The sequence below is a fragment of the Psittacula echo genome, assembly GCF_963264785.1.
Source record: "Psittacula echo genome assembly, chromosome: 7".
NCBI classification, from domain to species: Eukaryota; Metazoa; Chordata; class Aves; order Psittaciformes; family Psittacidae; genus Psittacula; species Psittacula echo.
Window position 1 is genome coordinate 29542005 of NC_137740.1, and position 17238 is coordinate 29559242.

General features: G+C 62.2%; 2 protein-coding genes across 3 annotated transcripts; one reads left to right on the forward strand and one right to left on the reverse strand.

Moving 5' to 3' along the window:
- Nucleotides 1–844: 844 nt before the first annotated feature.
- Nucleotides 845–8532, reverse strand: ECE2 (endothelin converting enzyme 2; the record flags this gene model as incomplete). The annotated part of the gene is made up of 19 exons (XM_080623390.1): nt 845–1021; nt 1132–1227; nt 1309–1499; nt 2095–2162; nt 2501–2611; nt 2914–3017; nt 3213–3290; nt 3384–3482; nt 3675–3785; nt 4012–4126; nt 4253–4395; nt 4793–4981; nt 5143–5208; nt 5288–5434; nt 5571–5695; nt 5789–6004; nt 6205–6349; nt 6749–6835; nt 8491–8532. The coding sequence occupies 19 exons, from the start codon at nt 8530–8532 to the stop codon at nt 845–847; spliced, it is 2310 nt and encodes a 769-aa protein (XP_080479516.1).
- Nucleotides 8533–10098: 1566 nt separating this feature from the next.
- On the forward strand, nt 10099–17092 carry PSMD2 (proteasome 26S subunit ubiquitin receptor, non-ATPase 2; the record flags this gene model as incomplete). 2 transcript variants are annotated; one of them, XM_080623436.1, is made up of 21 exons in its annotated part: nt 10099–10251; nt 10698–10754; nt 11131–11295; nt 11543–11664; nt 12024–12248; nt 12345–12503; nt 12786–12930; nt 13132–13192; nt 13483–13629; nt 13813–13919; nt 14322–14449; nt 14527–14614; nt 14963–15125; nt 15215–15316; nt 15404–15549; nt 15768–15851; nt 15982–16150; nt 16249–16343; nt 16501–16627; nt 16710–16828; nt 16910–17092. In XM_080623436.1, the coding sequence occupies exons 1-21, from the start codon at nt 10117–10119 to the stop codon at nt 17090–17092; spliced, it is 2727 nt and encodes a 908-aa protein (XP_080479562.1). In that variant the 5' UTR covers nt 10099–10116. The 2 variants fall into 2 exon arrangements, 1 of the variants encoding a protein (XP_080479562.1); XR_013957434.1 differs by lacking the exons at nt 16249–16343; nt 16910–17092.
- Between the last annotated feature and the right edge of the window lie 146 nt (nt 17093–17238).

Consider the following 17238-nt stretch of genomic DNA (forward strand, 5'->3'; position numbering starts at 1 on the left):
CTCGGTGATCCGCAGCCGTCTCGGGGCAGGGCTGAGGGTCAGCTCTGCGGCTGCCGCCGCCTTCCCCGCACGCCTGCCCCCCTCTTTCTGCCCCTCAAGACAGCTCATCTCCTGCTTCCATCCCTTGATCCCTCGGATGTCTCATCTCCCGCTCCCCTCCCTCGGGATGTTACATCTCCCTCTCGTTTCCCGGCTTTTGAGTCACCCCCCTGCTCCAGAGCCCACCTCTCCTCCCGCACCGGCACCGCGAAGGACGCGCAGCCGCCAGAGTAAGTGGAAACTGCTTTTAATCGTCAAATAAACTCAGCAACAGCCACCCACAGCGGAAGGCACCAGAGTCCCCGCTGCCGCCCGCTGATCCCAGCAGAGGTGGATGGGGAAGCCAAGGCGGATCGGGAGGGGATGGGGGAAGAGCGGAGTCGGGTGGCCCCAAGCCTCCATCTCCGGCAGGTCGGGGGGGACTCGGCTCTAATGCTCTCCCTGGGACCCCTCTGCCTGCCCGCACGGGGTGAACGTGGCACTGGGGGGGCTGCACTGTGCCCATCTCTAGCACATCAGGGTTGGGGGCAGAGCTGCGTTTTGGGGGCGCTGCGGCTTCTCTGCCGGCCATGCCCGGCTCCAGGCTGTGGATGGGGCTGCGGTGGGTGCCCGGTGTGTGCTGGGGAGGGGAGCAGAGATGGGGCGGAGAGGCGCGCGGTGTGTGCACGGGGGAGACCACGATGGAGGATGACTCGGGGAGTGGCCCCGCTCTCTGCCTGTGGGCCACTGCCGGCAGCCAGCGAGGGCGGGGGGACACACACACAGCAGAGCATCGTCTCCTCTGTCCCCAGCACCCTCCCCGTCCCTACCACACCTCACAGTGCTTGCCGGGGTTCATGGGGGAGCCCAGGGGGCAGCCGAAATGTTCGACAAAGTCTCTGGAGTTGCTGAGGGTGCCGATGACGCGGTACTTGTCAGGGCTGTGGGGGTCGGTCACCAGCCCTTCGTGGGAGCTCTCGGGTGTTCGGACGGAACACCACACCTGACGGAGCGGGAGCAGCCTCAGGGATGGGCAGGATTAATGGGGGGCTGCGGGGGGGGCTCTGAGGGGCAGGGGAAGGATAGGGAACCCACCATCGGGCTCTGCCCTACCTGCGCGAAGCCCACAAAGAAGAGCTGGTGGTTGGTGAGCTCCAGGGCTGGCAGGCGCTTCTCCTCCCCGTTCTTCTGCAGCCAGGATTTGTACGCCTATGGGAGAGATGCCCTGAATCCTCAGGGAGGGACGGACAGACACAGGGGTCCGCATCCTCTCAGGACAGTGACACTCACATTGTAGGCTGCCTTGAGCCCGCCGTTGTCGGCAATGTTCTCGCCCAGCGTCTGCCGGCCATTGACCTTCTCACGGTGGACGGTGTAGCGGCTGTACTGCTCCGTTATGCACGCCGTGCGGTTCTTGAAGGCCTCCAGGGAGGAGTTCTGCCACCACGGCCGCAGGTTGCCCTCCTTGTCGTACTCCCGTCCTGTGGGATCATCCCATGGGTGAGACCAGGGGACACTGGTCCTCTGCAAAGCCCCAGCCGCAGGGGGTCCTGAAGCAGAGTAGACAGCCCAAGCAGACACTGGGAGACCTGGCACCTTGGGTCCACGCCCAGGGGAGATAAGCTCCCCACTGTTCCTGCTCTGCGTGGGCTCTGGCTGGAGCTCAGCCTGTGCTCGGGTCCCCAGCCATCCCCTGGTGTATCCCCACTGTCCCAAGCCAGATTTGTCACCCCAAATTCCCCCGTTGACCCCATCTCAGCACAGAGCAGAGCGGATGTGAGAGGGACGTGTCCTGCACCCCTCAGGGAGGAGGATGAGGGGGGCTGCAGACACCATGTCCTCACCAAGCGGATGGAGCGAAAGCTGCACAGAGAAACCTGGGGGAGGTATCGGCGGGTGCCACCTGGGGAGACAGGATGATAGAAGCGGGGGCCAGGAGGGCAAGAGCACGCATGATGCAATGGATGGCAAAGCAGAACCCCCGTGAGCCCGTGTCACCCCCCCCATGTCGGGGGGGGGGGGGGGGGGGCAGGAAGGTGATGGGGGTTGGAGCCAGCACTGCCCATGGGCTCTCACCTTGGTCATCGAAAGCGTGGGTCAGCTCGTGTCCCATCACCACACCGATGCCACCAAAATTAAGGGCTCTGTGGGGCCACAGAAGAGAGACAGGTAAGTGCAGGAGAATGATGCCACTGTAGCCTGCCATGGCCCGAGCACCCCCTCCACAAATGGCACCCCATCTGTGCTCAGAGGACCCAGTGAGCCTCTGCTTCAGTTGGCACCTAGCTGGGAATGAGTACTGTTGGGGACACAAGTGGCCCCACAGCTGGTTGTCTTGGCTGCAGGATGTAAAGCCTTGAGGGACCCTCAAGCCTCCCAAGGCTTTGCTTCATGACTGTGCGGGGCTCTGTGGAGTGCTGGCCCTGATCCAGCCCATGCCCCCCCACCTGAGGAGATGCTTCCATCCCTGTGCCAGGCTCACTTGGGGTGGTTGCGGGCGTAGAAGGGAGCCTGCAGGATGCCAGCAGGGAAGACGATCCCATTCTTGGTGGGCAGGTAGTAGGCATTGACGGTCTGCGGGGTCATGCTCCACCTGGGGCAGGGAGGCGGGACATGGGCAGGCAGGGATGTGTCCTGTGTCCCCACTGCCCCACTACCCTCCTCTGTTGTCTCCCACCACTGCCCTGCCCAGGGCTGGCACCTTTACCCTCGCCCATGACCAAAGGATCCTGTCCTGTGGACAAGCCAGAGGCACCCCGGGGGACATACAGTGCTGCTCTACCCCACGGGGGGGGCCTTCCCGCAGTGAAGCAGTGCCACCCAGGCCATGCAGGGGACCATGCTGTGGCACTGCCAGTGTCACATCCTCTGCTCCCCCCGGGCTCTCTCCCTTACTGGTCGCGGTTGGGGGGTTTCCGGAGCTGGTCAGCCATCACTTTAGCAGAGAAGTTGTAGAAGTTGAGCATGTTCTGGAAGAAGGAGTCCTCCGAGACCTCGTACTGGTGAGGAGGAGGAGGGATGAGGAAGAGCCCACTGGGTGGTTTCCCCCACCATGGCTAGGATGCGCTTGGTACCAGGGTGACTCCACACAAAGCCCCATCCCAAATGGGTCCGCCAAACAAGGACATTGCCCTGCCAGGGCTTGGTATAAGGAGAGGCTGCAACCCCTCCCCACAAGCTGAGTGCTGCCCTACCCCATCATAGACATCATCCAGCTCCTTGTTGTCCAGGATGAAGTCAGGGAAGCCAATCATGTCGTAGATGGCATCTGCCTGTGTGGGGAGAGGCCCTGGCAGTGAGATGGAGCCGAGGGCTTACCAGGACAGGGGGAGGTCTCCCACCCGTTGCCCCCCCACCGCGCTCACCTTTTCCTTTGCAGCCTGTCTGGTTGCCTCATCCATCCAGTCCAGGTGGTCCAGGGACACCTCAAAGGCTGCCCGGATCTCGCTGATCATTTCCTCAGCCTGGGGAGGGAATGAAGCCCCTCTGTCCCCACAGCCCCTGGGACAGGGACAGGGTGGGCAGGGTGGGACCTTTCCAGGGCTGGGGGTCCCATTTCACTGCTCCATGCCTTCTAGCCCTGGGGTTTGGGTGGGGAAGGGGAGAAATTCCCATGAATGCTGATGGGGAAGGGACAGGGGAAGAAGTATCCTCACAATAGCTTTGCTGTCCTTGTCGAAGGTAGCTTTGACAAAGAGAGAGCCCAGGGCAAAGCCCAGCGTGTCATCTGTGTTGGAGATGCAGGTTTGCCAGCGAGGTGTGCAGGACTGTGGGAGCAAGATGGCGGTCTGTGAGACCCCCAGTCCCCTCCCCTGCTTCCCTCCTTCACCCAGCCCAGCTCTGCCCCCTCCCCAGGGGGGAGATGCTCAGTGGCTAAACCCCCACCCCAAAAGATGATCCCTGGCTTCCCTCTGCAGCATCCAGAGCATCCCAAGGGGCAAAGGTGGTTCTGACTTCTTCCAGGCTGAGGGCAGAAGGGGCTCTGTCCATTACCTTCCTGGTGCCATAGAGGGTCTCCAGCAACCTCTCCTGGGCTGTCTCAAAGCGCTGGTCCAGGCTGGAGGCCGTCTTCTGCACCAGGTTCCAGATCAGGTAGTTGTTTAGGGTGCTGCAGGAGCAGAGCGATGCTGTGGCTGACTGCGCTAGCCTCCAAGCCACCGGTGAGCCTACAGCATCCCCCCACCATGGGGACAGCCCCAAATGGGGCCTGGCCAGCTGCTCACAGGGGCCTCACCTCCTGTCAGTGCTATTGATGAGGTCGGAGACCTGCTGCAGGTAGGTGTCCCCATACACCACTACAGGCTCCGTGTCTGCCAGCTCCAGCGGGGCCAGAGCGTAGGACAAGTAATCCAGCCAGTCGATAGTGGGGGCCAGGACCTGTAGTGGATGTGGGGACACAGCACTGAGGTGCTTGGCATGGCTCCGCACTATCCTGCCCAGTGTGGGGGGAGCCTCTGCGCCAGGGTCTGGGCTCCCTGGGAAGGTCCGAAGGTCCCTCAGCACTCCAGATCCCTTCTCTGCCCCAAGCACCCTTATTGTGGCTCCTTGCTGCTCTCAAACCCCCACCCTCCCCCATGTGGGTTGGCAGCTCCCCCAAATCCTAGTGACCAGGAGGATGAGCCCTTCATTCCAGCACCCAGCACATGTCCCAGAACAGATCGGGCTGCCCAGGGTGTCCTGGGAAGGAGGGCAGCAGCTTGGACCCCTTGGTGTCCCACTGGACAAGCCCCTGTGTTCTCAGAGGGTTCCCCAAGCTGCGCTGTGCCGTGCCCACCTGCAGCTCTGCAATGCTCATCTTGTGGTAGATCTTCTCGTCGTCCCGCCGCTCAGCCTGGGGCACAGTGATGTTGGCCAGCTGGGTTTCAAAGTCCAGCACCTGCTGCATCTGGAGGCGGGTGGGCTCTGGGACCCCCCCCAGCAGTGTGCCCAGCTCCACCATGTAGTCCAGGTATGCTGCCAGGACCTGGTGGGACCCCGAGCCCAGGCTCAGCACTAGCCACAGCTCATTCCACCTCCCTGGGCACTGTGACACCCAATGGGCAGGGTGCAGGTGCCTCCCAGCACTGCTTGCACCCTCTGCTATGGGTTTCTCCCAATTGCAGTGTGCCCTGCGCCCAGCCTCACCCTCTCATTGGCGGCCTTGTTCAGGTAGTAATCCCGGGATGGGAGGAAAAGCCCCGACTGGTCCACCTGGAGGGGGGGAGAGGGGCAGCATGAGCAGCGCGGTGCCCCCCCGGTGCCCGCCGCCCCTCCATGACACGGTACCAACCTGGATGACGTTGCTGTTGGAACTCTTGGAGTCCGGACCCACGTACACCGTGAAGAAGGGGGTTGCCCGGTACGTGCCTGACACCATTTTGAGTACCTCCATGAAGCTGGTCTGGTTCCAGGAGCCAGTGATGTTCCACCCCCCGATCTGCCAGCAGATGGACCCAGTGCCTCAAGGAGGGGTAGGATCCGTCCCCGAGGGCTGTCCCCTCTCCAGTTACATGAAAAGCCAAGTGGGAAATGTGCTGGGCTGAGCTCAGCTCACGCGTGGATGGCTGCCCCACCTTGTCGATGAGCTCTACGAGGGGCTGGGAGCCCAGCTCCTCTATCCTCTGCTCCTTGAGGCAGGACAGGTAGTACCGCTGCGTCTTCCGCTCCGCCTCGCTGCTGGAGTTGAAGGTGGTGTTCTCTGCGGGAGGCTGCAGGTCAGCCCCGTGGATGCTAGGGCTCTGCCTGCCTGCGCCCAGAGGTCACCGCCCCTCCATGAACCCCTGGTGCCCACCTAGGAGATGCTTCATGATGGCCTGGTTCTGGTCCCAGATGCTATTGAAAGTGCTCCACTTGGACCGCCCATTGGGCAGCGGGTTCCTCTTGATCCAGCCCCCACATGAGTACTGGTAGAAGTCCTGGCATGGATCTGTCTCCACATCCAGGGCCTCCAGGATCTTGCTGGCCACCCGCACGCAGGCATCCGTCAGGCACATGCTGTGAGAGGGATCTGGCAGGGAAGGCATGCCCAGGGCTGTGTGCATGTGCCGGGGGAAACTGAGGCACGGAGGTGGGCCAAGACCTGTCTGCACTCAGGGATGGGCAGAGCACCCAAAGCAGGAGCCCTGAGCTGACCTGTACCTCCCCATCCTGCTGTGTTCCCCCCAGGTGTGAGAATGCCACTGCCATCCTGGCAGGGCCTCTCCCTACCTCTGCGGTACTGGATGGCCAGGGCGACGACAACGACGCCGAGCATCAGGGCCAGGAAGATGGCGATGACGCAGAGCACCAGCTCCAGCTGGCTGCGAGAGGCCAGGCGGCTCAGCAGCGGCCCCGGCCCCTTCCGAAACCCCACCTGGGCAGGAGCAGGACCTGCCATTGTACCGCGGAGGGACCAAACCTCACCCCTCCCGCTTCACCCTCCCCACTCCCATGCCTGGCTCAGCTGCATGACGACGTGCAGCATGACGAGGTGGGGACCAGGGCATCCCCCCGTGGGTCCCCAGGGCACCAGCCCCAGCAAGCTGGCAGTGGGTGCTGGTGACCCCCCAGCCACAAGGAAGGACAGTGGCCCAAGCACACTGCTGCGTTTTGGCTGCCTCCCAGCACATCCCTGGGGACAGCCAAGGCTGGCTTGGCTCCCAGCTCTGCTACTGCTGCTCACTCGGCTGCAGGCAGGCTCCGGCTGAGGGTGAGGAGGGGGGACAGGGAGCATGGAGGGGGAAAGGATGGAGGGGGTCGGGGCAGACCTCACCTCCATGCTGTCGGGAGAGGTGCTGCCATCCCCTGCTGGCTCTGACCCATCGTCGTCCTGCAGTGTGGCACGCTTGTAGTCGGGCATCTGCCGAGGGAGGCAGTGGGCTAAGACGAGGGGTGGGGATGGCTGCCCCCCGCCCTGCCCCCCCTCCCGGCTCTTACGGCGATGAACGGTGCCTGCTCAGCAAGTGCACGGGGGGCCGGGACAGGCCCTGCCCCCCCTCGGTGTGCCTCGACCTCCCCCAGAGGTTGTCCCCAGCCCCGGGTGGCCCCGGGGAGCAGGGGGAGAGCTTCTGGTGAGGGGCTCCGGGGCTAGCGCCCGAGCATCCCTCCGCGTCGCCATGGCATCTGTGGCATCAGCCCTGCCGACAGGTGCCACATCGCCACGGAGACGTGGTCCCCGTTGCCGAGCAACCGTTGCCTAGCGCTGCTGTCTCACCCCTCCTCCCCTGCCTGGAACTTTCCATGCAGATGTGCACCGTTCTGAAACATCTGGAAGCACCTCCCGCCCTATTCTGGCCCTAGGGGTGACCACAGCGCAGGGCCGAGCCCATGCAGGCAGAGACTATGGGGTAGAGGGGGCACTACAGCAGCTGCAAGTTGGCAGGGATGGGTTCCCTTTCCTCCTGGCCTGCAGAGCAGCCTGGCACGGGCTGTTTGCACCGATCCAGGCATGAGAGCTGCCAAGGATTCAGCCAAGAGCAAAGTGGTGGAGCTGAGCCAGCAGCTTTGGAAGAGGGGATAAGCTGGAAGAAAAAGCTGGAGGCTTTGGTTGAAGAGAATCAGCAGTGCTGCTGGTCATGAGCCATCTTTTGGCTTCAGAGTGATCACCCGAGTGGGTTGCAGCTCTGTGCTGCAGACTATGGTGGATGCCCCGGGACTGCCTGCAGGGCTGGTATGGGAGGCAAGGAACGAGCAGGAAGGATGATGGGTAGGGGGTGAAGGAGAGCAAGTGACCCATGCCCAGCTCTGCCCAGTGCCACACCACCAGGACACGGAGGGGGCTTCACCAAGGGCTGCTGCAGTGGGAGGGTGCGAGGCTGGGATTGACAGCTGGCAGGAGCCCCCTGCCAAGCTGTTGGGAGGGACAGCTTGGCATCCTTGGAAGCTCAGCCAGCTGGGCACCCCCACAGCCCCCAATGCTCCCTCTCATCACTCAGATGGTCCTCATCCTCCTGGGCACCAGCTGGCAGCACCCTCTCCCCAGCACCTCTTGGCACCCTCGAGGCACGAGGAGGATGTGCTCCTGGAGCTCCTCCTGCCCAATCTGTGGGGCTGAAACCCGCAGGAACAAGGCCCTCTGTTCCTTCCAGGAATGCTGCCTTGAGGGGCACCCTACGAGCAGCAACACTGTACCCCAGGTGGGCTTCATGCCTCGGCAGCGCAAGGTCTGTGGGGCCGCCTCTGAACCGCCCCAGCTCCTTCTGTCCAACCACAGGCAGGGATTTGACGGCTCTTTCTTTCCCCTTCTTCCCCCCACTGTGGGGCACGGGGACCCTCCAGCCACGCAGCTTCCCCAGTCCCGGACCCACACAGCCCCCCGCATCCCAGAGGCTCTTGTCTCCCGCAGCCCCTCCAGCCCTTCCATCTCCTTGAGCCCTTCAGCCCCGGGGCTTTCCTCTGCCCCTACCGCCCCCCCGCCCTCCGATCGGGTGCCCCCAGTCCCCGTCCCCGCCCGTTGCTCCCTTCTTGCTCCGCCGCCGCCCCCGGCCCGGCTCCCGCTGCTGCCCCGGCACTCACGGCGTGTCCGAGCTCCTGGAGGGCCACGTTCATCCTGGCCATCCCGGGCCGCCTCCCGCCTAGCTCCGCTCCCAGCCCGGGCCGCGTCGGGCCCCCGCCGCCGCCGCAGCGCCGCCTGCCTCCGCTGCCGCCATGGCCCGTACCGGGCGCCGCGCCGCCGTCGGGACCGGGACCGGGGCCGGGCAGGGATGGGGCCGCGCCGGAGGGATGGAGCCGCGGGCACGGCAACCGGCAGAGTGCAGCCCGCAGACACCGGGAGGGGACGGCTGAGGCCGGCGACCGGGGGGTCGCTGGAGCGGGGGCACCGGTGCCCAGCCCTGTAGCACCGCACCGCTCCGCTCCACCGCCAAGGTGACCGCTGTGCGCACGGGAGGAGCTCCGCACCTGAAACTGCACCGGTGCCTGCACCGGCACTGCCACCCGCACCCCCACCGGCACCCGCACGGGGAGTCGCACCGGCACTGGAACTCGGACCGGCACCCACACCGGCACGGGGAGCAATCGGGCTGACAGCCGGGCACCCGCAATGGGCACTGGCACACTGACATACGTACCAGTACTGGCATAAGTTTTGGCACCGGGGAAGGCACACCCGTACTGCACAGCACTGGGCACCCGCAGTGGGGTGGTAATGGTGCACAGCTGCAGCAGCGCACCCTGCTTTGGTACCCGGCGCTCACTCCAGGGCACCAGCACGTGCCTGGGGACATGCACACACACACACATACATGCAACTGACTGACACCCCCACCCCGGTACCCACAGGCACCCCGAGGTCATCCACAGACCCGTGCCATCATGATGTGTGGTGTGACACGGTTGCATATATGCAGGCGTCCATAGCCACGGTCACTGCCATAGTGAAGGCCTCACACCCTACCTTGAAACCTCCCGACCCTGCGTCACTACCTGAATGGGCAAAGTGGGACTGGCAGGTCACCCACCAGGCGCCCAGGGTGCTGCCTGTGGGGTGGCGATGATTGGAGTGCCCGAGTGCAGGTACCCTTGTAGGGTGCCCCATACCCTGCGGGGTGCAGGACACGCAGCAGCTGTGGCGTATCCAGCAGTGCAGCCTGGAAAGAGGTCGGCGGGAGACGTCTGGCAGCACACTCGTTGCCCAAGGGCTCCCCGGGGAGTACAGCCAGGGGTGCCCGGTGGGGCTCAGCCAGGCAGTGCCAGCTGCCTGACCTGGGGGATCGTAGATGCAGAATGGCACGGGTGGGCAGGAAGCGTGTGTGTGTGCCCAAGGGTGGAGAACACAGGGGTGCTCACGGGTGTTCGTGGCGTGCTGGGGTGCCGCCGAGCCCGCCAGCCCCGGGCAGTGCTACCTCACTTGCCCGGCTCGGGTGGCACCCGTGCCCCGTGTCAGGGTGGCGGAGTTGCGGGTCTCCAGCCCCGGCTGCCGGTGCTCCCCGCCTTCTCCTCCCGCCGGTGCAGTCGCCGCTGCCCAGCACAGCCCCGCGACACGTGGGACCGCCCCGCCCCGCGCCGCGCCATCCACGCTGGCCCCGCCCGGTTCCACGCCTCCGGCGCGCGGTGGTGCCGTCACGCCGACGCCGGGCGGCGATTGGCTGCGGGTGTGTGCGGCGCGCAGGCGTGGAGCGGCCGGTCGGCGGCGGAGCGGCCATGGACGCGGGAGGCGGCGGCGGGCAGAGCCGGGTACAGGGCGGTCCCGGGTCGGGCGGCGACGAGAAGCCCACGCCGCCATGGGGCCGGGACCGCCGGGAGCAGCCCGTGGGGCCCGAGAAGGAGCAGGAGCTGGTGAGCGTCCGCCGCCTCTGTGGGCCCGGCAGCTGAGTCACGGCACGGCCGGCCCCGCGTGAGCGGCGGCACGGGACGTCATCCCACGTCACGGGGGCGGCCGGCACCCCTTCGGGGGCGCCCGTGGCGTCACCGCTGGCTTTGGCGGCGGGGGCGCGTGACGTCACCGGCGTGAGGGGATTCCTCCCGGGGAGTCTCTGACGTCACTGAGGCGAGGGGATCACTCCGGGAGGGGCCGTGACGTCTTGGGGTCCCGCGTGACGCAGTTGACGGGTTTCTGGCCTGGGGGGTGCTGGGGCAGGGGGCCTGGGCCCAGTGTCACTGGGGTGTGGTGAGAGGACCCCGGCGGGTGTCGCTGTGCCCTGGTCCCGCCGCGGCTCAGGTGATGCCCCTGTCACGCTGTGCTGGGCACCATTAACGCTGTGTTTTCCCCTACATTTCGGCAGTCCGAGGAGGACAAGCAGCTGCAGGATGAGCTGGAGATGCTGGTGGAGCGCCTTGGGGTGAGTCTGTGCTGTGCCCCTCAGGAGGAGATGCGAAGCATGGAGCCCTGACTGTGGCTTCAGTCCGTTTGTCCCTCGCTTATGGTTATTTCTCGTGCAATGGAGATGGGCCTTGAGTGGGGCTCCTCTTTATTCACTGTGGTGTGTCCCCTCACCTTGCTGCCTGTCTGACCTGTGCCCAAGGGACGTCTGCTCTGTCTTGTGCGGGTGACTTTTCTGCCCCACTGTTCTCTCCCTGCCCAGTACTTGGGCTGAAGGAGGCAGCCCAGGGCAGGGAGTGGCTTTGCTTGGAGACATGGCTGTGTTTGGGGATGGCTGGTGGGGTGGTGGTGCGAGAACCAACCCCTGCTCCCTGACAGGCAGCTTCTGTCTGCAGGAGAAAGATACGTCCCTTTACCGCCCAGCCCTGGAGGAGCTGCGGAGGCAAATCCGCTCTTCCACTACCTCCATGACCTCTGTTCCTAAACCCCTCAAGTTCCTACGCCCCCATTATGGCAAGCTGAAGGAGATCTATGAGAACATGGCTCCAGGAGAGAACAAGGTAAAGGCTCTTGGCCCCACCATCCAGTGTGCCTGAGAGGCATTGCTAGGGCAGGTGGTTGCAGAGCCCTCCAGACCCAGTGGTCTAACATCAGCCTCTGTGACTTGCTCCAGTGGATTATAACTTGCCAGGGCTGTGCCTTTGCCACCTGTGGTGGCTTGTGGGTGTGGGGAGGGTGTTTGTGTGCCTGGCTGCCCCTGCTTCCCTGTGCCTGGCCTGTATCTGGACCTCTGTACTCTTTCCCCAGCGCTTTGCAGCAGACATCATTTCTGTTCTGGCCATGACCATGAGCGGGGAGCGTGAGTGTCTGAAGTACCGGCTGGTGGGCTCCCAGGAGGAGCTAGCATCTTGGGGGCATGAATATGTCAGGTAAGCCTGGGTGGGAGCAGGACCTGGGGGAAGACGAGGGCTTGGAGGGATTTCCCTCAATGCTTTGGCCTGTCTGGGACATGTCCTGACTTGCTGGGCTTGTGTTCAGCTGCCCCTTTCATGCCTGTGCATCCTCCATCCACAGTGATTTGCTACCTGCAGAGATCTCACTGCCATGGCTTCTGTAATCTCTGCTTTTAACCCTGGTCCTTCTCTGGGCTTGTCTCCCATAAGATATTGCAGGAATATAGAGCCCCAGTAAGCAGTACACAGCCCTGACTAACTGGCAGCAGCTGATCCCTACCCCTAGGCTGCATGAAGCTGGTTTCTGTGGTGGTGATTGCCCTTTGTCCACACAGGCACTTGGCAGGGGAGGTGGCCAAAGAGTGGCAGGAGATCGATGAGGCTGACAAGGCTCAGAGGGACACGCTCCTCACCCTTGTCAAGGAGATCATTCCCTACAACATGGCCCACAATGCAGAGCATGAGGCCTGTGACCTGCTCATGGAGATTGAGCAGATGGACATGCTGGAGAAGTACATTGATGACAATGCCTACTCCAAAGTGTGCCTCTACCTGACCAGGTGAGGAGGCTCAGCACTGCTGAATGGGGCCTGGTCACTCGCTGGATTGAGGTTGCCCGACATGGTTGTCACCCTCGTGTTTGTTCCTCCTCAAAGCTGTGTAAGCTACGTTCCAGAGCCCGAGAACTCGGCTCTCCTGCGCTGTGCTCTGGGCATCTTCCGCAAGTTCAGTCGCTATCCTGAAGCCCTGCGCCTGGCTCTGATGCTCAATGACGTGGAGTTGGTGGAGGACATCTTCACCTCCTGCAAAGATGTGTAAGCGGACACCCGTTCCCTGCCCTCTGGGGCTTGTGTCCATCGTGGTGTGGTGCAGCTCCCTGTCTGGGCAGAGTTGTGTTGGATCCTAACACCACCTGAGCTGTCTGGGGGTTGGACTGAGACTTTTGGCCCTGAAATCAAGACAGGCAAGAGCAGGTCACCTACGGGCTGCTCTTGTGTGCTTCTAGAGCACAGCAGGTTGGCTCACCGTGGTGAACGTGTGTTTGTGCTGGGCGTTCTGGGGTGTGAGCGCTTGTCAAACCTCTCCCTTCCGTGCAGAGTTGTGCAGAAGCAGATGGCCTTTATGCTGGGCCGCCATGGGGTCTTCCTGGAGCTGAATGAGGATGTGGAGGAGTATGAGGACCTGACTGAGATAATGTCCAATGTCCAGCTCAACAGCAACTTCCTGGCCTTGGCCAGAGAGGTGAGTTTCGCAGCTGGGAAAAGAGTGAGGCTGCCTGCAGCTGTGGCTGCCCTGGCTGCTGGGCTGTGTGACAAGATCTGGGAAGAGATCTTTCATCCCTGTAAGCTTTGCCAAGTACCTCCAGGAGAGATTGCTGTGGTAGGGCAGCTGCTCTGATGTGTGCTGGCCAGGAGGTAACCCCCTTCTCCCTTATCTCTGTAGCTGGACATCATGGAGCCCAAAGTGCCGGATGATATTTACAAAACCCACCTGGAAAATAACCGTAAGGGCTTGTGTTGTGGTCTCTCTTGTTCCTGACTGTGGGGTGTTACTGGGGCTGCAAGGCACCTCTGGGCCAGTGCAGTCATCTGTGTATCCTGAGGTGAGCACATGGCCTGCTTGCTGTCTCTGATCTGGTGTGGGGCAGAGCTAGCTGCCTGCTGTGGATTTGGGCTTCTCCTTCCAGCTGATGGTGGGGCAGGTCCTCGTCCCGCCATGGTGTGGGATAGCTGTGTGGCGTGGGGCTGTCAGGGCTTCTCTTGCTGCCTGTCTCACTCTGACATTGTATCCCAGGGTTTGGGGGGAGCGGTTCCCAAGTGGACTCAGCCCGGATGAATTTGGCTTCCTCTTTTGTGAACGGCTTTGTGAATGCTGCATTTGGGCAGGACAAGCTGCTGACGGATGATGGCAACAAATGGTTGTACAAGAACAAGGACCATGGTGAGAGAGCCAGCTGGGAAGGGGCTGGAGGTGCCCGTGGGCTTGGGGTCTGTACCTTGTCCCTTTTGGGGTGCTGCAGGGCATGGCTGCCTCTGTACTGCCCCATGTCACTGGCCGCCACAAGCCCAAGGCCTGGTACATCAAGTCAGGGCTGACATGGACTCTTCTCCTCTGGAACTGCAGGGATGCTGAGCGCTGCAGCCTCTCTGGGTACGATACTGCTGTGGGACGTGGATGGGGGACTCACACAGATCGACAAGTACCTGTACTCCTCGGAGGATTACATCAAGGTCTGTGGCACCGATCCCAGCATGGGCTCTACTGCTGTGTGGGGTGGCCCTGCTGTGGCCTGGGTATACGGCTGGCTGACCTTGCTGTTGGCTGCTGTAGGGCTCGGTTCCTGCTTGGAGAGGTGGTGGGTGCCCTGTGACCCAGGTTTCTGAGCGGATCACGGCAAGGTGGGGAGCTCTTGGGGACTGCCCGAGGCATCTTTGAGTGCTCTGGTATGACAGAGCTATGAGCTTTGGGATGCCCAACTGGATCCAGTGTGGCATTGCTCACTTGGTTGCTCACTTGGTACTGATTTGCCCATCCCAGGGAATGATTGTAACGTGTGGTGTGACATTAGTCACTGGCTGGCAGGGAGCTTTGTGCGTTGGTGGCTGGTGTGTGACAGTGCTTCTGCATTGCAGTCAGGAGCCCTCCTGGCCTGTGGCATCGTCAACTCAGGGGTGAGGAATGAGTGTGATCCTGCCCTGGCCCTCCTGTCCGACTATGTCCTCCACAACAGCAACACCATGAGGATTGGAGCCATTTTTGGGTAAGGGCCTGGCTCTAGTGTCCCTGTGCTGCACAAGGTGGTGCAGCACCCCTCACACTGCCCTTGACTCTCTGCAGGCTGGGCCTGGCGTATGCAGGCTCCAACCGTGAGGATGTTCTGACTTTGCTGCTGCCTGTGATGGGAGACTCAAAGTCCAGCATGGAGGTAGGGAGAAAGGCAGGGTTTGCCTGTAGTTCCTGCTTGCCCACCTAGTTGGCAACAGCGCCTGGGAATGCAGGGGTTGTCCTGCAGCTGGTTTGGGCTCCTAAGAACAAGGCTACGTGTCTCTGCTGAGTACTGTGCTGTGCTAGAAGAGCACAGCCCTATGTTCCTTATCTGAGCTGCTCCCATGATGGGATGCCAGTAGCCCAAATTCTCACACAAAGTGGGGAGCAAGGGTACCCGGTGCTCTTTCAGGCTGGACAGCCGTCAGACTGTGCAGACCTGGCTCCTCGGCACAGCTCACTCTGTGCTGTCCCCATATACAACATGCCTCCTTCCTTCCTTCACCAGGTGGCTGGCGTGACCGCCCTGGCCTGTGGGATGATATCAGTTGGCTCCTGCAATGGGGATGTCACCTCAACTATCCTCCAGACCATCATGGAGAAATCGGAAACGGAGCTGAAGGACACATATGCACGGTGGCTGCCACTTGGCCTGGGCTTGAACCATTTGGGTAAGGCAGTGTCAGGGGCTCTTGGGCTGAGGGTTGAGGTGGGAGCATTCCTCCACTGCTGTCCTCTACCACTGCGCCTTCCTTGGCAGGAAAGGGAGAGGCGATCGAGGCCATCTTGGCAGCACTGGAGGTTGTGTCGGAGCCATTCCGCAGCTTTGCCAACACGCTGGTGGACATCTGCGCCTATGCAGGTGAGTTGGGCTTGTTGAGGTGGGGGCGGCAGGAGTGGGTCCTGGGACCTCTGCCTGCCCATCCTGGCCCTTTGCTCCCCTCCCCAGGCTCGGGGAATGTCCTGAAGGTCCAACAGCTCCTGCACATCTGCAGTGAGCACTTTGACTCCAAGGAGAAAGAGGAGGACAAGGACAAAAAGGACAAGAAAGAGAAGGAAAAGAAAGAGAGCTCAGCTGACATGGGGGCTCACCAGGTGGGGAAATGTGGGCTGGACTTGCATCCAAAGAGCAGGAGCTGGCTTTGGGGGGTCCCTAAGGCTCTTGTGTGATCAGAGTTTGTGGAAAACAGCCCTTACCTGCATCCCCTGCTCTCCCTGTCCCCTTAGGCTTAGGGTGGGTGCAGAGGCTAGGAGAACTTGGATTTTGGGCTGTGTGCTCCCTGCTTGGTGCTCAGTGCCTATGTTCCCTGCAGGGCGTAGCAGTGTTGGGGATCGCGCTCATTGCCATGGGTGAGGAGATCGGTGCTGAGATGGCCCTGCGCACGTTTGGTCACCTGGTGAGTGACACTGGGGACAGCACAGAGCTGGGAAGGGACCTGGCAGTAGAGACTGGGTCTTGCCTTGCATTTCTTTAGCCCTTGCTGCCCTTGGTAAGCTGGATCTAACGGCCACCTCCTCTCTGTGCAGCTGCGGTATGGGGAGCCCACCCTCCGCCGTGCTGTGCCCCTGGCCCTGGCTCTGATCTCTGTCTCCAACCCACGCCTCAACATCCTCGACACCCTCAGCAAGTTCTCCCACGATGCTGACCCCGAGGTCTCATACAACTCCATCTTTGCCATGGGCATGGTTGGCAGCGGTAAGTCTGGGGGACAGCCCAGTTTGAGGCTCGTGTTGGGGGAAGGAGGGAGACCCAAGTGTGTACCCTGCTTTCTGCCTACACCTCTTCTTCCTCAGGTACCAACAATGCCCGGCTGGCAGCGATGCTGCGACAGCTCGCCCAGTACCATGCCAAGGACCCCAACAATCTCTTCATGGTGCGGTTAGCCCAGGTGATGATCCTGGGCTTGCTGCTCATAGTGGGGAAGGGGCAGGTTGGGGGTCCCTACTCTGGATGGGAAGTGGTGGCCTGGGGGTATCACCAGGCAGGGCTGGGGGGGACCAGGCATTTGCCCACTGGTCTCTCACAATCTTTCTCTGCCACACCAGGGCCTGACCCACCTGGGCAAGGGGACGCTCACCCTGTGCCCGTACCACAGTGATCGCCAGCTCATGAGCCAAGTGGCCGTGGCTGGGCTGCTGACCGTCCTTGTGTCCTTCTTGGATGTGCGCAACAGTGAGTACTACGTGCTCAGACCCTCTCTGCCTGTGGGGTGGGCAATGTCCAGCCCCTGCACTCACTTGTGTCTCCCCTCCAGTTATCCTGGGCAAGTCCCACTATGTTCTGTATGGCCTTGTTGCTGCCATGCAGCCTCGCATGCTGGTGACCTTCGACGAGGAGCTGCGACCTCTGCCTGTGTCAGTTCGGGTAGGACAGGTAAGGAGCAGCCAGAGCTGGGGCTGGGGTGCTTTGGCATCCTTACGTGACCCCAGCATTTACCTCACTCTTCTTGTGCAGGCTGTGGATGTGGTGGGCCAGGCGGGAAAGCCCAAAACCATTACCGGCTTCCAGACTCACACAACGCCAGTGCTCCTGGCACATGGGGAGCGGGCCGAGCTGGCCACAGAGGAGCACGTGCCTGTGACGCCTATCCTGGAGGGATTTGTTATCCTACGCAAGAATCCCAACTATGATGTTTGAGGTGGGGGGGGGGTAGTGGGTAGGTGGTATGGGAGGGGAGGAAAAAACCCATGTTTATTTCTTTGTTTTTGTTATTGAGAGTCAAGGAAATAAACTGTGTGTAGACCCCAGTGCTGCCCTGCCCTCCTTGTGCTGGGAGTGTGGGC